At 36.6% G+C, this 22,703-nt stretch overlaps 1 protein-coding gene across 4 annotated transcripts in view; it reads right to left on the bottom strand.

Moving 5' to 3' along the window:
- FUT8 (fucosyltransferase 8) overlaps positions 1–22,703 on the bottom strand; it is a 284,866-nt gene that overhangs the window by 101,115 nt on the left and 161,048 nt on the right. For all 4 annotated transcript variants that reach the window (XM_005666322.3, XM_005666321.3, XM_021098290.1 and 1 more), the window contains 2 exon segments: positions 8,644–8,759; positions 8,367–8,529 (listed from right to left, as the gene is read on the bottom strand). In XM_005666322.3, coding sequence (XP_005666379.2) covers positions 8,367–8,529; positions 8,644–8,759 — 279 coding nt within the window.

Below are 22,703 nucleotides of genomic sequence, written 5' to 3'. Positions count from 1 at the left end.
GGTAATAATATGCTACTCTGTATTTACTTATTACATCATTAGCCCCTCTAAATTCTTAAAAACCTGCCAAAAGTCAAAGAAAATTACAAATTAACTACAGTTGATAACTACAATAGTTGGCAGAGGTTAGACTCTACTAGTTACTCGCGCCCAAGTAATACGCTAATCAGGTCAACAGTGTTTTGATAAACATCTCAGGAGAGCTGAGTCTCATATCAAATATGATACTTGGCATCCTGGCTGCATCAATGACAGGTATTTTGAGTAATGACAATAGGAGCCACATTCTAAAAAAGGAGCACAGTCCCCTCACTAGAATGAACAATACCACGTGGGGAGCAAAAAAAAAGTCTTTCCTCATAGTTCTACAGTTCCCTGATAAAGTCCACTAAACTATAGAGAAATGTGGTTTTTTCCCCCCTCAGGAAATCTTAGATAACTTCTACCAGTGGTGAATTCATAAAGAAAAACAGGGATTCTGTAGAGCTCTGGTTCTCAAAGACCAGCAACTTCAGCATCATTTAGGAACTTGGTAGAAATGCAAATTCTTGGGCCCAACTCCAGACCTACTGAATCAGGAACTCTGAGGACAGGGATTTAGCAATCTGTTTTAGAAGTTCTCCAGGTGATCCTGATGCCTTGCTGAAGTTGAAAACCATTACAGAAACGATACACAAAAATTCTTTTTTTTGTTTTGCTTTTAGGCTGAGCCCACGGCAGGTGGAAATTCCTGGGCCAGAGATCAAACTCATGCGCCACAGCAGAAACCTGAGCCACTGTGGTGCCAATGCCAGATCCTCAACCCGCTGCACCACAAGGAAACTCCCAGACACACAAAAATTCTTGGAAATTAGGACAGAGCACTTTTGGCTTCCCCACTGACTTTCTAATTTATCTATGTGTTGGGAAGAGACTGTTGTGAGATATGCCTCTATCATATTGTAAGTACTGCATTTCAAATATCTTCATAAGTCTATGACCATGACTTTATGAGTTTAAATGTTTAGAAATTAAATTTTTCTACTTCGTATGACAATTAGGGACATTAGCAATATTTGTAATTTACTCAACATTCAGGTTGTCTGTGGGGTTTTTTGCCTTTTTTTATGGCCTCACCCACCACATACGGAGGTTCCCAGGCTAAGGGTTGAATGGGAGCTACAGCTGCTGGCTTATGCCACAAGCACAGCAACAGCAGATCTGAGCAGACCTACACTAGAGCTCACGGCAATGCCGGATCCTTAACCCACCGATCAAGGCCAGAGATCAAACTAGCAACCTCATGGTTCCTAGTTGGAATCATTTCCGCTGCGCCACAATGGGAACTCCAACATTCATTTTTTTATATTAGGGTTCTAGAAAATTTGTTTGGAAAATAAGGAGTTCTGCTTTTAAAACTGACTTAGTTAAAATGACCTTCCATGTTAACAGTGCAATAAGCTTTCATAGTCACACAAACAAAAGGAAATCTAATACATACTAATAACCATATATAAAAGGAATTCTGACTTAGATACTTTCAGTGTGGTGTAATACATTTTTAAGAATGAAAATGCAAAATGTGTAATTTTACTTATCACATTATGCTATAAGGCCTAAGAGGCAATAAAAGCTGAATATGAAAAGGGTAAAAACAAGTAAGGACACATTTTTTTTTTCCCCTTTCCAATATTAAACTGTTCCAATGTTGCTTTAAAAGCAAGTAGACAGACTGATCCCAGGAGCTCACAGTCATCAAAACAAAACAATGTTCTATATTCATTCTACTCTTTCACCTCTCCTTTTGAGGAAAAGTAGCACCATGGAATAAGATGTAAAATTTAAACTAGTTCTCTGGCTCTAACAACCATAATAAGCTTATGATGAGGCAAAATTGTTTTTTCCCCCTTAACATATGTTAGATGCATTAAAAAAAAAACCCACTGTGCACACAGACCATAAAAAGTAAACAAATGATAAGAAAAATCCGGTAAGCAACATTATTTTTTTCATGCAATTCAAAGATTGTCCATACTCCATTGCTCAGAATCAGAATTAAACTCCAAATCAGAAATACTATATTTGAGCATTTTTTCATGTGTTTGTTGGCCATCTGTATATCTTCTTTGGAGAAATGTCTATTCGGGTCTTTTGCCCATTTTTCCATTGATTGATTGGCTTTTTTGCTGTTGGGTTGTATAAGTTGTCTATATATTCTAGAGATTAAGCCCTTGTCAGTTGCATCATTTGACACTATTCTCTCCCATTCTGTAAGTTGTCTTTTTGGTTTCTTTTGGGTTTCCTTTGCTGTGCAAAAGCTTTTCAGTTTGATGAGGTCCCATGGGTTTATTTTCGCTCTTATTTCTATTGCTTTGGGAGACTGACCTGAGAAAATATTCATGATGTTGATGTCAGAGAGTGTTTTGCCTATGTTTTCTTCTAGGAGTTTGATGGTGTCCTGTCATATATTTAAGTCTTTCAGCCATTTGGAGTTTATTTTTGTGCATGGTGTGAGGGTGTGTTCTAGTTTCATTGCTTTGCGTGCAGCTGTCCAGGTTTCCCAGCAATGCTTGCTGAATAGACTTTCTTTTTCCCATTTGATGTTCTTGCCTCCCTTGTCAAAGATTAATTGACCATAGGTGTCAGGGTTTATTTCCGGATTCTCTATTCTGTTCCATTGGTCTGTCTGTCTGTTTTGATACCAGTACCACACTGTTTTGATGACTGTGGCTTTGTAGTATTTCTTGAAGCTGGGAGAGTTAAGCCTCCTGCTTGGTTTTTGTTTCTGAGGATTGCTTTGGCAATTCTGGGTCTTTTGTTGTTCCATATAAATGTTTGATTGTTTGTTCTAGTTCTGTGGAAAATGTCATGGGTAATTTGATAGGGATTGCATTGGATGTGTAGATTGCTTTGGGTAGTATGGCCATTTTTACAATATTGATTTTCCCAATCCAGGAACATGGAATATCTTTCCATTTCTTTGCTCAACATCGCTGATTATAAGAGAAATGCAAATCAAAACTACCATGAGATATCACCTCACACCAGTCAGAATGGCCATCATTCATAAATCCACAAATAACAAGTGCTGGAGGGGCTGTGGAGAAAAGGGAACCCTCCTGCACTGTGGTGGGAATGTAAACTGGTACAGCCACTATGGAGAACAGTTTGGAGATACCTTAGAAATCTATACATAGAACTTCCATATGACCCTGCAATCCCACTCTTGGGCATCTATTTAGACAAAACTCTACTTAAAAGAGACACATGCACCCGCATGTTCATTGCAGCACTATTCACAATAGCCAGGACGTGGAAACAACCCAAATGTCCATCAACAGATGATTGGATTCGGAAGAGGTGGTATATATACACAATGGAATACTACTCAGCCATAAAAAGAATGACATAATGCCATTTGCAGCAACATGGATGGAACTAGAGAATCTCATCCTGAGTGAAATGAGCCAGAAAGACAAAGACAAATACCATATGATATCACTTACAACTGGAATCTAATATCCAGCACAAATGAACATCTCCTCAGAAAAGAAAATCATGGACTTGGAGAAGAGACTTGTGGTTGCCTGATGGGAAGGGGAAGGAGTGGGAGGGATCGGGAGCTTGGGCTTATCAGACATAACCTAGAATAGATATACAAGGAGATCCTGCTGAAGAGCATTGAGAACTTTGTCTAGATACTCATGTTGCAACAGAACAAAGGGTGGGGGAAAAATGTAATTGTAATGTATACATGTAAGGATAACCTGACCCCCTTGCTGTACAGTGGGAAAATAAAAAAATTTAAAAAAAAAGAAATACTATATTTGTAGTGATTCATGTATAATTGTGTCTCAAGACTACTTTTAGATACAGGGATCACTTAAATCCTCCAGAATTAATCAAACATGAAGTCGAGGGCACTGTGTAAAAAACTCTTTCAATGTCAGGTTTTCTTCTAGTCCCACCATGCCTCCTATTAGCATGAGCCTGACAATGCTTTAAATCCTCACCTCCACTTCTTCCCTCACATACACCTTGACTTCTAACAGCTCCTCTCTCTTGTGTAGAACCCACTCTTAAAATTAACTGGAGCTTCCAGTTTTATTCAGAGGTAAATGACTTTTCTCCTGTAACTTGCCCTTCATACATTTTGGGATTCTCAATTACAGGAGAATATTTTTACCTCAATTCTTTAGTCCCGTAATATTCATAAATCTTTCAATGGAACAGGATTTTGTTTTTATAAAGTACAAAATAGAGTGTAAAATAATCACAGAATGCATATACCCATACCTGCCTCCCCAACAAATAATTTATCTTACTAAATGCTAACCGAATAATGAGTGCTTAGCACTGTGGGGTAGAGAAGATACTGAAGTTAGGGTTCCAGTCCTTGGGAGATTACACTATTTCAGGGAGAAAAGCGAAATTATTACAAACAACAAACAATGATTCCATTTATGAAAGCTATCCTCTTAGCCAAATATAAGTCCTCCATTACTTACTTTCAGGCCCCCATTTCCCCACAATGGATCAGTCACCAAGTCCTAAAGCTTCTATTTTTCACTCCTTTATCCCTTTCCATTCTTACTGCCAGCTACCTAGGTCCAGAAGCTCATTATTACTTACTTGGACTTCTGCAAATTCATTCTAATTTCCTGACACCAGTCTTTCCTTCACATAGCTCTCAGAATGAGCTTTCTAAATTGCAATAGAGTTAAGACTTGATCCAGAATAAATGAAGGATGCTTATAGTTTAATCAAAAGACAAATAATTCTCCAGAACTAAGCATGTGATTTGAACACTTTATCAGGGATGATATATGGATGGGAATTAAGCACATTAAAAGGTGCTTAACATCATTAGTAAGGAATTGCAAATTGAAACTGTAATGATATACCACTACATTCCTGTTAGGAATGGTAAGGGGAGAATGTAAAAATTGACAATACCAAGTGCAAACAGGATACAGTGCAACTGGAACTCTCACACATCACTAGTGAGAATACAAAATAATATTCTCCTTTGGAAAACACTTTGGGAATGTCCTACAGAATTACATACACACTCCACATATGACCCATCAAACCCACTCCTACATATTAATCCAAAAGAAATGAAAACATGTTTTTATCAAAACATGTATGCTAATACTACAGTAGCTTTACACATAATTGCCAAAAAATGGAACACCCAAGTATCTTTAGCTGGTGAATAAACTGTGGTACATCCCTACAATGGAATATTACTTAGCAAAAAGAGGAATGAACTACCAATATACAAATCAATATGGTTGACTCTCAAATGCATTATGCCAAGTGAAAGAAACCACACTCAAGCTACATAGCATATGACTGCATTTATAAAGAATTCTGGAAAAGGTAAAATTATATAGATAGTAGACATATTAGGTGACTGCAAGGGACAGGAGTTGGGGATGGGTAGGTACGGATTTCAAAGGGGCAGAGGAATTTTCTTGGGGTGGTAGCAATGTTCTGTAGCTTGCTTATAGTGGTGGTTACAAAACTGTGAACGTTTTTCAAAACTCATAGAATTATAGTCTAAAATATGTACATTTTATTTTAAATAAATTATACTACAATAAAAGTTATTTTTTCATTTATTTATTTTTGGCTGCACCCATGGCATATGGAAGATCCTGGGCCAGGAATCAAATTGGAGATGTGGCTGCAACCTGCGCCACACAGCTGAGGCAAAGTTGGATCCTTAACCTCCTGTGCTGGGCTGGGGATCAAACCTGTGCCTCAGCAGTGACCCAAGCCATTGCAGAGACAACAGTGGCTCCTTAACCCACTGTGCCACAGTAGAAACTCCTAAAGTTGATTTAGTAAGAAAAAAAAAAAGGAGGATTGTTTTTTCTATCAGAACAAAGTTTTGTGTGTGTGAGTGTGTGTGTGTGTGTGTGTTTTGTTGTTTTTTTTTTTTTTTGTCTTTTTAGGCTGCATCTGCGGCAAATGGAGGTTCCCAGGCTAGGGTCAAATTGGAGCTATAGCTGCTGGCCTACACCACAGCCATAGCAATGCGGGATCCAAGCTGCATCTGCGACTTACACCACAGCTCATGGCAATGCCAGGTCCTTAACCCACATCCCCATGGATGCTAGTTGGATTCATTTCTGCTGAGCCACAACGGGAACTCCAAAATAGAAAAAAACCCTTCTGAAGAAGCAAAAGCCCTTAAGTTATTTTTTTATAATTGATGTCTTTCTGAACCAAAAATGATGAATGATTTCAAAGGAAAATCTGAACAAGAAAACTGACAGACTCAACCTCTAACTGATCTCTCAGAGAACACAGACTTTCAGTCCAGAGACAACTTGTACACTATGATTTGGGCAAGTATAAAAATAAAATGGGGACTTTTGTGTAACGTAAAAATCACCAGAGACAAACAAAAGTCTGTTTTAATTTTAATACTTATACTTAGAAGATCTTGGAAATTACCAATAAGATAGCATGTTCTATATACATGCAAATCCTCTTGTTTGTACATTCATTATTTTAAAGGTATTTCTCTTATGTTTGGTTGTGCTTTGCTCATTATTTGTATCACTGCATTCTAATCTGGCAGCCTGGAGATAAATTACTACCCTATGAAGTTATATCCCAAGTTCATTACAATTTCTTAAGATAGCAAAAGAAATTGACTTGAGTACTTTGGGTATCTTTCCTTTTTGGTTTTCAGTGAAATATTATTATTCAACATACACTAAAAGGTAGTGTTGGATCTCCCACTGTGGTGCAGCGGGTTAAGAATCTGACATCAGTGGCTTGGGTCTCTGCGGAGGTGCAGGTTGGATCACTGGCTTGGTGCGGTAGGTTAAAGAATCCAGTGTTGCCACATCTGCAGCATAGGTTGCAGTCTCTGGCCCAAGAACTTCCATATGCCTGTGGGTATGGCCATTTAAAAAAAAAAAAAAGGGTAGTGTTAAGAATTATATTTAAAATAGAATTCAACTTACAGAAAATTTAAAATTTACTTACATCAACTTTTCAGGGCCTAATATTTTTCATTTGGACCTATTTTTCATATAGTCACAAGATATATAGGCACAAAATAATTTTCATATAATTATATTAATTTGGAAAAGACCTGAAAATGAAATTCTTAAATGATTAAATCATTCAAACTTTAAAATTAAACATTCTATCAGAAGTCAATAGCCAAAATTATCCTTTAAGTACCATAGCATTTGCCCAACTCAAACCTTCTTCATTTCTGTATGTTCCTATAAAGCTGAAATAAGCAAAGCGTACAAGCACACAGCTCCAATAAACAGAACCTTGGTGCCTAGAGTTAGCTTTAGGGTAGAGGAGCAACAAAGACAGAATCAGTCAATATTTGGTCTAAGAGTCTAAGTATATGTGATTGCAAGCTAGGCTAAAAATTTCAAAAGGACTGCTGAAGCTGTGGCCTAACATGTGGCCTAACATGTGGCCCCTTGAAATTTATGCTATGTTATTACTGCAGAGTCACTAATGCAAAATGATTCTAATAAACCGATTTTATTTGTAATTTCACTTAAAACAACAGAGAATTATTTCAAAATCATAACAATATTGCTGATGATGTTAACATATATGAATCTCTTGGTTGTGGGTTAATTCTTTTCCTCTTCACAGTTGTAGGTTGTGTTAATACAATAATTTTTCTTTTATTATTCACTAATGAGACAGTAATTGCCATCAGAATCCTACTAGGAATACAGACTTGCAAATATAATAGGTCTAAGGACAGGTTTTACATACCTACAATGATTCTGAGATACATTTTGTTCTGCATGAACACACCAGCACCAAAATGTTTCTTTTCTATGGAAGATAAACTCCATATTTTCAGAAATGTGAAAACTGGAGAAACAAATTTAACTAGACATATTTTAGGTTCTTCCTTCTAGCAACTAAATGGAATAGCAATTGACAGAATGCTTTTTATTAAAAAAACTTATTAACCTTTAATTAGAGAATCTAAAAAGGTGCTATTTTAAAGTTTTTAATGTCTCAAGTAGATACATAGCTTCCAACCCGAGTATGAGATCCAATGAATGTACTATAAAACTGAACCCTCCACTTCAAATATTGGTTGCACATGAAGAGAATTTAAAGAAAGATATTTTAATGTATTGTTGGCCGATACCACTACCTTCAGAGTTTACTTAGGGTATAAAGATTTCTAGAAATTTATTTAAAATAATATTTTCTGGTGATGAATTACATTTGGGAATCACTGTCCTTTGAGCCCTCGGGTACTCTCCTGCTCCTAAATATCTAGCTATCATTTACCATTTGGTAGGGAAATTAACAAAGGTTCCAGTTTTTCATCCTTAGATTAATAAACCCCAAATGAAATGTAAATGTAGTACCTTTCATGATGTCCCAAATCTGATAGAAATTCATCTGCATGTCTTTGGAGTTCATTTCCTTCTAAATTCTTTAATTTCTTCAACTCACTTTGTAGAAAAAACCAGAGCTCTTTAGCTCCATTTTCAATCCTCCTCCTTAGGATTTCATGATCCTTCCCTGGACCTGCAGTCAAACAATAGAGGGCATCGGCATTTCCAACGCTGTGATGAAAGGAAATTTTCACTTATTTGCGCTAATGTTAATATATTAAAGAGGAAAAACACTATAATCACCTACCATTTTTAGTTTGTTTCTTATAATTTTCAATCTGTTCTTTGGCCTTCATAAATTGCTCTTCTAAAGCACGAACTCTTCCTGAAGCTGGCCCCTGATCAATGGGGCCTTCTGGTATTCTGCAGTTTAAGAAAGAAAATGTAAACATTTAGCTTATAAATCATGCAATGAAATATGTTTACTTTGCTAAAACATAATTATTGGTGACTACAGAAGTCATTAGACCATATCGTATATTAGAAGTACCAAATGAAACTTTCTCTGGAGAGGCACAGTGTAAAACGTAAACACGAGAATGACACCAAAAAAACACTGAACCAAAAAATCTAGTTTTAAGACATATGATCTTCCAGGAATTAAGGAACCTTTAGAACTGTCTCCTAAAAACTCTCAACATACTACTTAGAATAACACCATCAGTGGGCAAAGTGACCAATTCTTCATTAGTGTTTTGAGTAACAATGGTGAAGGGGAAGATAATGAAAAGGCTTAAAAAGAATAAGATAGTAAGTAACTGAACATGTCTATATTCAAATATAAAATGCAAATTATTTCTAAATTAATCATAATGTCAGGCTATGTAAATCTATGCTCCAGTTAGTGAACTCATGACCTTAGATTACTAAGCATTGGCTTTATAGGAAAGAAAAGACAAGAGCAGAAGCTGAGGTTTACTAGAAAAAAATCCTGAAGATTAATGTCCTGTTTTTTCGTGTCAGAAATGAAAAATATCAGTCAACAAAATAAAGTGCTGGAACACAATAGAGAACTCCAGATCTCTTGCTTATATTATCAACCTGGACAACTTCTTTCCAAACTGTATTTGTTTCTAACATATTTTGTTTTTTTGTGATTTCTAGCAGTCTTTTGTACTCCGCTTTGGCCATAAAAAATAATCACATCCTAATCCTGGAACCTGTAACGCTATCTTATATGGCAAAACAATCTTTATATGTGTGGTTAAATTAAGGATCTTGAGATGGGGAGATATCCCTGGATTACCCAGGTGGGTCACAGTTGTAACCACAGCTGTTCTTATAAGGGAAGACAGATGGAGATTTATACTATAAAAGAGGAGAAGGTGATATGACTGTTCTGAAGATGGAGGAAGGAGTCTTGAGCAATAAATGCAATGAAAGCATCTGTAGAAGCTGGAAAAGGAAAGGAAATGGATTCTCCCCTAGAATTTCCCAATTTCCCCTACTGACACCTTGGTTTTGGCCCAGTTAAATTCATTTCAGACTTCTGCCCTTCCAAACTGTAAGAAAATATATTTCTTGGAGTTCCCTTCGTGGCTCAGTGGAAGCAAATCCTACTAGGAACCATGAGGTTGCAGGTTCGATCCCTGGCCTCACTCAGTGAGTTAGGGATCTAGCATTGCGGTGAGCTGTGGTGTAGGTCACAGACATGGCTGGGATCCCATGTTGCTGTTGCTGTGGCATAGGCAGCGGCTACAGCTCCAATTCGACCCATAGCCTGGGAACCTCGGTATGCCACAGGTGCAGCCATAAAAAGCCAAAAAAGGAAAAAGAAAAAGAAAAAGAATATATTTCCATTGTTTTAACAGACAAATTGTGATATGTGTTACAGCAGCAATAGGAAACTAATACATACACACATATTTACATACATATATACTTTTAAAAATATGGTAAAGATGAAATAATGACTGCTTTTTTTCTTCCAAAAATCTTTTTAAATGAGAAAATATCTCCAAAGGTAATTAACACAATGTCCAGTCAATAAATCTTATCAGGACTATTGCATCTGGGCTCCGTCATTTTAGAGATAAGCTGTAATCTTGACATGACTGAATATCAATCCTTACCATCACAATCATTTTAAAGAAACAATTTTTTAATTACACTTGTCAGAATTTAAATTTAGATGTCAACTTAGTCCCTAATGCAAAGACTAACAATTTTTTAATATCTTTTCTAACATTTCTATTTAACAAATGAAGCCAAATTAACTATTAATTACCCATACCACTTCAGAACAATGTTTAGTAAGAAGCTCTTGTTACAGCTATACCAGAGTAAGTTATATATAATTTCACATGAAACTGTATGCATTAACATTGAACAGAAGCAGGAAAGATAGCCATCTTCTAGTCATGAGTGTTCCAGGCTACAGAATTTGAATTAAAAAGACTTCACCTGTATACATACAAAGTGAATAACGATAAAATGAATAGAGTAGTTAGGTGTACAATTACCCAATTTATGAGCACAAATATGTATACATTCATAAATGAGGCATTTACTTACTGGCACACAGTTTTTAAAATTTGACTTTTAATCTCTTTCTCAATTAGACAGCTGTTTTCTAGGAAATAATTTGAAAATAAAATAAAACTACTACCTCTTGAAATTTATTTTGGCAACAATATACCATAGGATAAGAATGTCCTTTTCTGAAACACACTTCAGTGATACAAAATTTCAGACAATAGAAAGATATGCATGGGTTCTTTTTATCTCATTTCTTCATACACCGATATAATAACATTAGGGAAAAATGGGCAAGAAAAAAACAGCATAAGATCTTTGCAGCAGAGTTCCCTTAAGTACTAGGTGCAATCTAAATTCTAATAAAATATAAATGAATTAGTGATTTCTACTAGATTATTATATGTAATAATTTAATCCAATTATGGATAAACTGTAGATAAAGAAAAGTAATAGAGAAGTCAATGAAAAAATGTACACAGTAAGGACTATTCTTTCCAAATTCCATACTGAAGAGTCAATCTGCAAGAACAGTCTCTTTATCTGAATATTTAGGAAATTGAATGTTTTATTTTACTCATTAGGCAAAAAAAGATACACAGAATGTCTTCTGGTCAAGATGAAGTAACAGAGATGAGATTTATGGTTATGCCTGAAACAACTGAAAACCTAAGTAAAATTATGAAAGAATGGCTTAATAAAACTGGAATCAGGAGACTGATGTCAGAAATATGGCAAAATAGGTGGTTCCTGACTTCAGTCCTCGTCAGGGAAAGGGCAACTAGCAACTATCCATAGATAGATAGCTTTTGGAAGATCCCAGAACAAAGGGGTGAGTCTGAAGTATCCCTTCACCCACAAAAACTGAGAAAACAGCATTAGAAGAGTAAGAGGAGTGTTTTCACTTTAACCACATTGCTCCCCTGTGCAAGTGCTGCACTAAGGCGGTCCCCTGAACCTGAATTTTCTTCTGTGGAAAGATACTTCCCAGAATTCCAGATGCTTCCTGGGAGGCCCACTTAAGCACTACCTCATTGGGATTACTATGAGAGTAATAGGGGAATCAGCTAGAGGTAGAGAAGGGGGAAGGGCCTGACAGTAATGAAGGTGCAGATCTTGGTAGACTGAATTCTTGCTAGTGGTCAGGCCCCAGCAAAGACCCCAACCAGCGACTGGTCCCTAGCCAGAAGGCCATCTTGGTGGAGGAACAAATTCTAGTGCTCTGTCTATATAGGGAAGCAAATCAACAGCCCTATTCAGCTGCTGAGCATAGCCTCCAACCCCACTCAACCAAGAAGACTGGACTGAGATGCTAGACAGTCACTGAGCCTATCCAACACCTCATGCAAATAGGGAAGCAAGTCACTGGCCACACCCAACTGGTGAGCATAGCCTCCAACCCCACCCAACAGGGAAGACTGGCCAAAGATGGTAGGCAGTTGTGGGCAGCCACAGAGGACATCTTATAGCCTATCTGGACAGCAAAGTCAGTAACCCCACTCAACGGCTAAACGTAGCTTCCAGGCAACCTGCCCAGGAAACCTGGCCAGGGACCTCAGACAGCCACATCACATTCTACAGCCCTGCTCAAGGAGGGAACCAACCCAGCAGCACCACATCTGTTTAACACAGCCTCCAGCCTCACCTAGTTGCCCAACCAGAGACCCTGCCTATGCTACAACTCTACTCAGGCAGAGAGCCAAGCCAGCAGCCTTGCCCAACTGCAGAGCGTAACCACTAATCAAGAAGACCAAACAGGAGTTCCCATTGTGGTGCAGTGGAAACGAATCCTACTAGTATCCATAAGGATGCAGGTTTGATCCCTAGCCTTGCTCAGCAGGTTGGGGATCTGGTTTTGCGTAGGCCAGCAGCTGTAGCTCTGATTCAACCCCTAGCTTGGGAACCTTCATATGCCACAGGTGCACCCCCCCCAAAAAAAGGAAGAAGCCCAAATAGCGACTAGGGCAGCTCTGAAACCTGGCCTCTGATACTGACAACATGGAGCCCAGCCTATAGCACCATACAGTAGCACAGTATATAGCCTACGACCCATCCAGTTGCTGAGCATAGCCTGCAGACTCATTCACCCAGGTCAAATGCCCAGCAGCCACCCCACCTAATCACAAAGCACAGCCTATGGCTGCACCCAACTAATGAGCCCAGAAAGCAAACCCCACTCCACCCCATCCACGACCATGGAGCCCCACCCAACTGTGGGGTAGAAGTGGCAGTCGTACTTGGCCAAGAAGCCCAGCAAGAGACACTGTCAACAGTGGATCACAGCCAATAACCGTCTCAATTGTAGAACCCAGCCTTCAGGCCGCCCCCTAACTTTGGGGTGCAGGCTGTGGTCCCAGTCTGATCAAGGAGCACGGCCTGAGTTCCCAACTGATCATAAAGTCCTGAGCATGGCTTTGACTGAATGTAGTTCATCAGTGGCACCATCAAGCTGGGAGCACAGTCTGAGGTCCCACCCAACCAGAAGTGAATGAGGGGCCCAATATGCAGCCCTGCCCAATTTCAGAATACAACCAGTGGCAAGCCCAAATAGCAGGCTAGAGAACATGGTCTTCAACCCATCCTAATCAGGTGACTGCTGAGCCCAGCAAGTAGCCCTGACTCAATACAAATCCTAGACAGCAGTTCTCTTTGAATATGAAGCCCAGTCACACTTTAGAGCATATGCACTGGCCTCATACCACTAGAGACCCTGAGAACAAGCAATGCTTGTCCAAGGCTGCTACCAGCTGCCTATCTAGAACCCTAAGCTGAGCTGACTGGTAAAGGTCTTTCCCTGCTGAAGCAAACCAGTAAAGGCTGGAAGGGAGACCACTTTCTCAAATGAGTAGATACCCCACAAGGATAGAAGGAGCATAAGGAGTCAAGTAAATATGACATCACCAAAGGAAAACTAATAAAGTTACAATAACTATACCTAAAAAAAACAGAGATCTATTAACTGTCTAACAAAGAATTCAGAATAAAGCTCTTAAAAAAATTCAGTGAGCTATGAGAAAACATAGAGACAGCTAAGAAAAATCAGGGACACAATGCATGTTACAAAATTGTAAATTCAACAAAGAAATAGAAACCATAACAAAAAAACAAAAACAACGGGAATCCTAGATGTGAAAAATACAATGACTAAAGAATTCAACTAAAAGCTTCAACAATAGACTTGACCAAGAAGGAAAAAGAATTAGTAAATCTGAAGACAGGTCATTTGAAATTGTCTAGTCAGAGGAGCAAAAAGAAAGCAGGAGAAAAACAAGTGAAGAAAGACTAAGAAAATTATGAAATTTTGCAAGTGAAACAAACTATGATTACAATTTTTCTTTCCTGGAAGGAAAAAAAAAAAAGAAATAAAGGGAAGAAAGCTTATTTTAAAAAATAAATTCCCACATATAGCAAGTGATCTGCACATGTAAATTCATGAAGCTTATAAGTATCCAAGGAGAAAATCTGATGGAGCTTAAAAGGCTGCAGAATACAAAATTAACATAAAATTCAATGTACGTCTATATTCTAGCAAAACACCCACAGAAAATTGATATTTCAAAACATACTGTTACAATAGCATTGAAACCATGAAAAAATTAATGTAACTCAGTAAAGGAAGTATAAAACCTTTAAGGGGAGTTCCTGTTGTGGCGCAGTGGTTAACGAATCCATGAGGTTGCGGGTTCGGTCCCTGCCTTGCTCAGTGGGTTAACGATCCGCGTTGCCGTGAGCTGTGGTGTAGGTTGCAGACGCGGCTCGATCCTGCGTTGCTGTGGCTCTGGTGTAGGCTGGCGGCTGCAGCTCCGATTCGACCCCTAGCCTGGGAACCTCCATATGCCGCGGGAGCGGCCCAAGAAATAGCAACAACAACAACAACAACAAAGACAAAAAGACCAAAAAAAAAACCAAAACAAAACAAAACAAAAAAAAAACCTTTAAAGTGAAAATTATTAAACAATGCTTGAGAAACTTTGCTTAGAAACTGACAGGCCAATGTTAAAATTCACATGGAATTGCAAATACCTAAATCAGCCAAACAATTCTGAAAAAGACTAAGAAAACTGAAAGACTAACACTATCTGATATCAAGATAAAGTTATAATAATAAAGACAGTGAGGTGTTGGCATAAAAATAAACAAAGAGATCAACGAAACAGAATAGAGTCCAGGAATAGGACTGCACATTATGTTAAACTGATTTTTACAAAGTCACAAAGGTAATTTAATGGAGAAAGCATAGCTTTTACAACAACAAAACTTCTGGAAGAAAATGAGAACTATGCCTTTATGATCACCAGTTAGGCAAAGTTTTTTTAGATACAACACCAAAGCATGATCCATAAAAGAAAAAATTGATAGACTTTGTTGAATTTATAGAGTTTAAAATTATTTTTAAAGAGAGACAGTGTTAAGACAATGAAAAGACATGACACAGACTAGAAGAAAATATGTGCAAATCCTTTTCTGTTAAAGGATTTGTATCTAAACTAAATAAAGGATCTAATCATCAGAAAACCACCTAACCAAAAAGAAAAGGACAAAGATTTGAATAGATTATTCCCTCAAATAATAAGTTAAAAACAGCAAATAAGCACATTAAAAGACGTTACATATTATCAGTCATCAGGGAAAGGCAAGAAGAGTAGACTGTGTGGCTGGCCTGGTTCACCATTTATATTTACTATCATGGAATATGAAAACAGGGTTTCCTGAAGATGATCCTCATTCCTTATTAAAAACATCTACATGTTCAATTTCTCTGATATAATATACATTTCAAAGAAATGATAAAATTCTCCTGAATAAAATATTTGATAAAAATCTTCACTTCAAACATGAAGTTGTTCCTCTAAAATACAAACATAAACCCCTCTCTTCAGAGAATTTAGCGGATCTGTTAAAAAACATGAAAACCAGTACATTCCTGCTTTATAGTGAATCTGAAAAAAAAACAAAAACAAAAAAACAGTGAATCTGTAGCCTAAGTAGTATGATTAAACAGCTCTCTCAGAGAAAAATTAAACTTTTCTCATCAGAAATGTATTAAATAATTCATTTAAAACAGGCTGCCTTCCTTAAATACTTTCAATAATTTTGTCATGAATGTCGGAACAAAAAAGCTCTTAATTAGAAAAAGAACCTAGGCACATATAAGCAATACTAGAATGAAAAGAGAATCATTAAGCACAGATAAAGAGTTTTAAAACTCATCACAAAATACTATGAACATTTTTAGCCACTTAATTTAAAAATAGGGAAAAAATAATTTCTAGAAGAAATTAAATTACCAAAATAGCTTCAAGAAGAAAGAGAAATTGAATCAGTAGTCAAAAATCTATAGAATTAAAAAAAAAAAAAAAACCTCTAGGACCACGCATTTTCAAATATGTTTTACAAATTGTTATAAAACAGTTATCTAAATTTTTTTCCTAGAGAATATCAAATGAGAGTAAGTTCAAAAATTCTATTCCTGAAATTAATATAAGACTGACATAAAAGTAGTTTAAAGGCCAAGAAGAGGAAAATTCAAGGCCAATTCATTTTAAAACTTATTTTCAAAATCTTAAGTGATATATTAATAAATGTAACAATGTCTTAAAAAATACTTCATGACTAGACCTTATTCCAAGAACACTTAGTTGGTTTATAATTAGAAAAGCTATTAATGTAAATTCACTGAAATAACAAATTGAAGGAAACCATAAAATGGCAATCTCAATAGAAATAGGAATAAAGATCATTTGACAAAAGTCAAAATTTATGCATTATAAAATTCTTTTTTTGGGGGGGCGGGGTGCTGCACCACAGTATATGGAGGTTCCTAGGCTAGGAGACAAATCAGAACTACAGCTGGTGGCCTACACCACAGCCACAGCAATGCCAGATCTAAGCCATGACTGTGACCTGCACCACAGCTTGCAGCAACTCTGGATCCTTAACCCACTGAGCGAGGCCAGAGGTCAAATCCATGTCCTCACAGATACTAGTTGGGTTTGTTACCACTAAGCCACAACAGGAACTCCTCATTATAAAATTCTTAACAACAAGGAATGGAAAGTATACTCCTTAACAAATCAAAGTAAAAACACATTTCATGGGTCAAATAATTGGAAGTATTCCTTTTAAAGTTAAAAACAACACAAGAAATGTCTGCCATCACTGCTTCAACTCACCACTGTGCTGGAAGTCTTAGCTAATGTAGTAAGAAAGAGTAAGACTTACAAACACAGGAAATATGAGAATAGCAACTGTTGTTATTCACAGATAATATGATCTTTAATGTAGAAAATTCAAGGTAATATATAAACTAATTGCACTAAGAGTTCAAGGAAATTTCTAGATGCAAAATTAAGGTATAAATGTTAGTTTAATGCTCCTAAAACAATAATAACACAAATTGCAAAATGTATCTTTAAAAAAAATTAGATTTAAAACAAAGAGCAATAACAAAATGATAAAGTACTAAGGAATAAATCTAAACAAATAACAAGATTTGTATGAGAAAAGTCATCATACATTCTCTGAAGAAGTAACCATTCCTCAAATTGAATGGATGTAATTCTAATAAAAATTACTAAAGATTTTTTAATCGATGACAAGATAATCCTAAAACTCATATGAAAGACCCAAATCCTCAAATAATTTAGATGATTTTGCAACCTAATAAACAGAAGGAAGGATTTGCCTATCAGATGACAAAACATAACACTAGAGTAATGAAAACAGTTTGATACAAGTTCACACAAACAGATTAATGGAACTGAATAAAGCACCAAGAAACAGATTCCAGAATTTATGACATAAGAATCATTCTAAATTACTAGGGAAAGGATAAATTACTCAATAAATGATTGCTTAGACAGCTGGCTTCCTCCTTAGAAAATGTGAAAATTAAATAATTTGACAATCAAAACTTTAAAATTTTAGAAGAAATTTTATATTCTTCATGACCTTGGAAAAGAAATGAATTTCTTAAATAAGCAGTATACAAAAGGATAAGCTGATAAATGTGACTGCCTTAGATAGGAATTTCTATGCAACAAAGTTTATAGGCAAGTCACCAATGGAGAGAGGAAAATAGAAAATATCTAGATTATTATTTAAATTATATAAAGAATTCCTTCAAATCTACAAGAAAAAACAATGTAATGGAAAAATGTTCAAAATATATGGCCTAGCAACTAATGGACGAGAACTTTAATGGATAATAATCCTGAGCAATGGATCAACTTTAAAATTTTAGTCACCAGGCTACTTGAATTAAAAGAGATACCATTTCCTACCTATCAGAATGATAATAATTAAAAGTATGAGAATGAGTGTTATTGAGGATAGAGAGAAGCTGGAACTCTCATATGCTGTACTAGTTTGCTATGGCTACCATAATAAAATACCATAAACTGGTAGCTTAAACAAAATCCACTTATTTTCCCATAGGTGTGAAGGCTAAAAGTCCCAAATCAAAGTGATGGTAGGTTTCGGTTTTTTAGAGCCTCTCTCTTTGGCATGCGGATGGCCACTTTCTTCTGTGTGCTCATATAGTCTTTCCTACCTGTGCATGACTCCCTTATATTTCTTTTGTATGTCCTAATTTCCTTCTTATAAGGGTACCAGTCAGACTGGCTTAGTGCCTGTCCCAGTGGCCTCATTTTAATTTAGTCACCTCTTTAAAAGCTCTACCTCAAATATAATCACAATTCTGAGCTATTGGGGGTTAGAGTTTCAGTAAATTAACTGTGGGGTGGGCATGATACAATGTAGCACATAACATATACTAAAGGTAGAGATATAAAATTGGGAAAAAATCTTATTGACAAAATATTGTGAAATTGCTCCAAAGTTGAAGATGCACATATATTAAGACTCAGCTTGTGTCTTCCAGGTAATCACCCTAGAGAAACTTCAGTACATGTATGCAAGGGGACCCTAGACACTCGTCAATGGAAGAAGGAATATAAGTATCACTCATGCATAATCTTGCATGAGTATCACAATATTAAGTGGAAAAGGTCGCAGAAGAAAATGTATATATGTTGTATGACACATTTGTATAAATTTTAAAACACATAAAACACCATGCTTTCATGCATACATAACTATATAACATAAGAATATAAGTATAGACAGAGGGAATAGAAAACTCAGTAGTGATTACAACTGAGAAGGGATGAAGGAAAATGGAATTGAGTAAGGGAGTGATGTCTTGCACTTCTTCCATCTGGAGCAAATATGCAAAAATCATCATTTGTATAATATGAATTATAAATCATAATAAATAATAAATATAAATCATAAAATAATTTCATTTGTATAATATGAATTATAAATCATAATAATAAAATATAAATCATAAAATAATTCCATGTATTATATTGTGTATATACATTTTTTCTTTTTTTGTCTTTTTCCAGCACCACACCCATGGCATATGGAGGTACCCAGGTTAGGGGTCTAATCCGAGCTGTAATGGCCAGCCTATGCCAGAGCCACAGCAACACCAGATCTGAGCCACGTCTGCAACATACACCACAGATCACCACAACACTGGATCCTTAACCCACTGAGCAAGGCCAGGGATCGAACCCAAAACCTCACGGTTCCTAGTTGGATTCGTTAACCACCGAGCCATGACGGGAACTCCTATGTTCTATTTTTATGGGGTTATTTTTTTTATGATCACATATACATTAGAAATCCTCTTTAGTTAGTTTCAGAAACATCCTTTAAGAAAACTACATGAAAACTGGATAGATGCTCATCGTTAATGTTATTTAACTCCCAAATGCTGGTATCACATAATACTACCTGTTAGCATATTACTATAAGAATAGCTAAGTGTTCTAGCCAAGACGGCAGAGGAGAAGGACCTTGATTTCTCTTTCTGTCACAAGCACACCAAAATCACAACCAACTGCAGAACAATCATTGATGAAAAAGACTGGAACTTACCAGAAAAGATCTTCTATAACTAAAGACATAAAGAAGGAACCTCAACAAGGAGGGTAGGAGGGTGAATTATGATATAATCAAATCCCTGGCTGGGTGACCAGTAGTTGCCATGAGCTGTGGTGGAGGTCACAGACATGCTAGGATCTGGTGCTGCTGTGGCTCTGGCGTAGGCTGGCAGCTGTAGCTCCAATTTGACCCCTAGCCTGGGAACTTCCATATGCTGTGGGTGCAGCTCTAAAAAGACAAAAAGACAACAACAACAAAAAATTACAGGCCAGTATCATTGATGAAAATAAATCAAGAATCCTTAAGAAAATACTAGCAAACCAAATCCAACAATACATTAATAGGATCACACACCATGATCAAGTGGGATTTATCCCAGGAATGGAAGGATTTTTCAATATCTACAAACCAACTGATGTGATATACCATACTAACAAATGGAAGAATAAAAATTACATGATCACCTCAATAGATGCAGTAAAAGCTTTTGATAAAACTCAACATCCATTTATGATCAAAATTCTCCAGAAAGTGTGCATAGAGGGAACCTACTTCCACATAATAAAGGCTGTATATGACAAATAAACAGCTTACATCATACTCAAAGGTAAAAAGCTGAAAGCATTTCCTCTAAGATCAGGAGTAAGACAAGGACATCAACTCTCACCATTTTTATTCAACATAGTTTTGGAAATCTGAGCCACAGCAATCAGACAAGAAAATAAAATAAAAGGAATTCAAATTGAAGAGGAAGAAGTAAAACTGTCACTGTTTGCAGATGACATGATGTTATACTTAGAAAATCCTAAAGAGAGTACCAGAAAACTACTAGAGCTCATCAGTGATTTCAGTAAAGTTGCTGGATACAAAATTAATACATAGAAATCTGTTGCATTTTTATATAATAACAATGAAGCATCAGAAAGAGAAATTAAGGAAACAATCCCAGTTACCATCACAAAGTACCTAGGAATAAACCTACCTAAAGAGATAAAAGACTTGTTCTCTGAAAAGCATAAGATGCTGATGAAAGAAACTAAAGACAACATAAATTGATATAAAGATATATCATATTATTGGACTAGAAGAATTAGTATTTTTTTCCACTGTACAACATGGGGACCAAGTTACACATAAAAAATGTATACATTCTTTTTCCTCCCATTGTTCTGTTGCGATATAAGTATCTAGACATAGTTCTCAATGCTACACAGCAGGATCTCATTGTAAATCCATTCCAAGAGCAATAGTTTGCATCTGATAACTCCAAGCTCCCGATCCTTCCCACTCCCTCCCTTTCCCCCTTGGCAGCCACAAGTCTATTCTCTAAGTCCATGATTTTCTTTTCTGTGGAAAGGTTCATTTGTGCCCTATATTAGATTCCAGTTATAAGTGATATCATATGGTATTTGTCTTTCTCTTTCTGACTTACTTCACTCAGCATTTCCATCCATGTTGCTGCAAACGGCATTATTTTGTTCTTTTTTATGGCTGAGTAGTATTCCATTGTGTAGATATACACATCTTCCTAATCCAATTGTCCGTTGATGGACATTTGGGTTCTTTCCATGTCTTGGCTATTGTGAATAGTGCTCATGTAATTTGTGTATTGTCTTTTTAGGGCTGTACCTCCAGCATATGGAGGTTCCCAGGCTAGGGGTCGAATTGGAGCTGTAGCTCCTGGCTTACACACAGGCACAGCAAGGCAGGATACAAGCCGCCTCTGCAACCTGCACCACAGCTTACAGCAATGACAGATCCTTAAGCCACTGAGAAAGGCCAGGAATCACATCCTCATGGATGCTAGTCAGATTCGTTTCTGCTGAGCCATGACAGGAAGTCCAAGAATGAGTATTGTTAAAGTGGCTATACTACCCAAGGCAAACTACAGATTCGATTCAAACCCTATCAAATTACCAATAGCATTTTTTATAGGACTAGATAGAAAATTTTAAAAATTTGTATGGAAACAAAATTTCCCAAATAGCCAAAACAATCTTGAGAAAGAATCAAGCTTTCTGACTCTGACTATACTACAAAGCCACAGTAATCAAAACAGTATGGTACTGGCACAAAAACAGACACATAGATCAATGAAACAGGATAAAAAACCCAGAAACATACCCATCCACTTATGGTCAATTAATCTACAACAAACAAGAAAAATATACGCAAGAGAGCAAAGACAGCTTCTTCAATAAGTGGTACTGGAAAAACTGGATAGCTACATATAAAAGAATGATATTAGAACATTTTCTAACACCATGCAAAAAAATCAATTAAAAACCTAAATGCAAGACTGGATACTATAAATTCCTAGAGGGAAACAGAGGCAGAATACTCTGACATAAATTGCAGCAGTATTTTTTTTTTTTTTTCTGGATCTGTCTCCTAGAGTAATGGAAATAAAAACGAAAATAAACAAATGGGACCTAGTCAGACTTAGAAGCTTTTGCACAGCAAAGGAAACCATAAACAAAATTAAAAGATAACCTACACAATGGGAGAAAACATTTGCAAAGGATGTAACCCACAAGGGATTAATTTCCAAAATATAAAAACAGCTCATACAGTTTAATATATTTTAAAACATTTTAAAACAACCCAATTGAAAACAGGCATAAGACCTAAACAGACATTTCTCCGAGGAAGACATATGGATGGCCAGCAGGCATATGAAAAGATGTTCAACATTGCTAATTATTAGAGAAATGTAAATCAAAACTACAATGAGGTATTACCTCAAACAGGTCAGAATAGCCATCATCGAAAAGTCTACAAATAATAAATTCTGGACAGGGTGTGCAAAAAAAGGAACCCTCCTATACTGTTGGTAGGAATGTAAATTGGTAGGACTGCTATGGAGAAGCAAGAGGA

Source organism: Sus scrofa, chromosome 7 (genome assembly GCF_000003025.6).
Source record: "Sus scrofa isolate TJ Tabasco breed Duroc chromosome 7, Sscrofa11.1, whole genome shotgun sequence".
Taxonomy (NCBI): domain Eukaryota; kingdom Metazoa; phylum Chordata; class Mammalia; order Artiodactyla; family Suidae; genus Sus; species Sus scrofa.
Note: the sequence above shows the minus strand (reverse complement) of the source record. Positions and strands in the feature narration are given on the sequence as shown.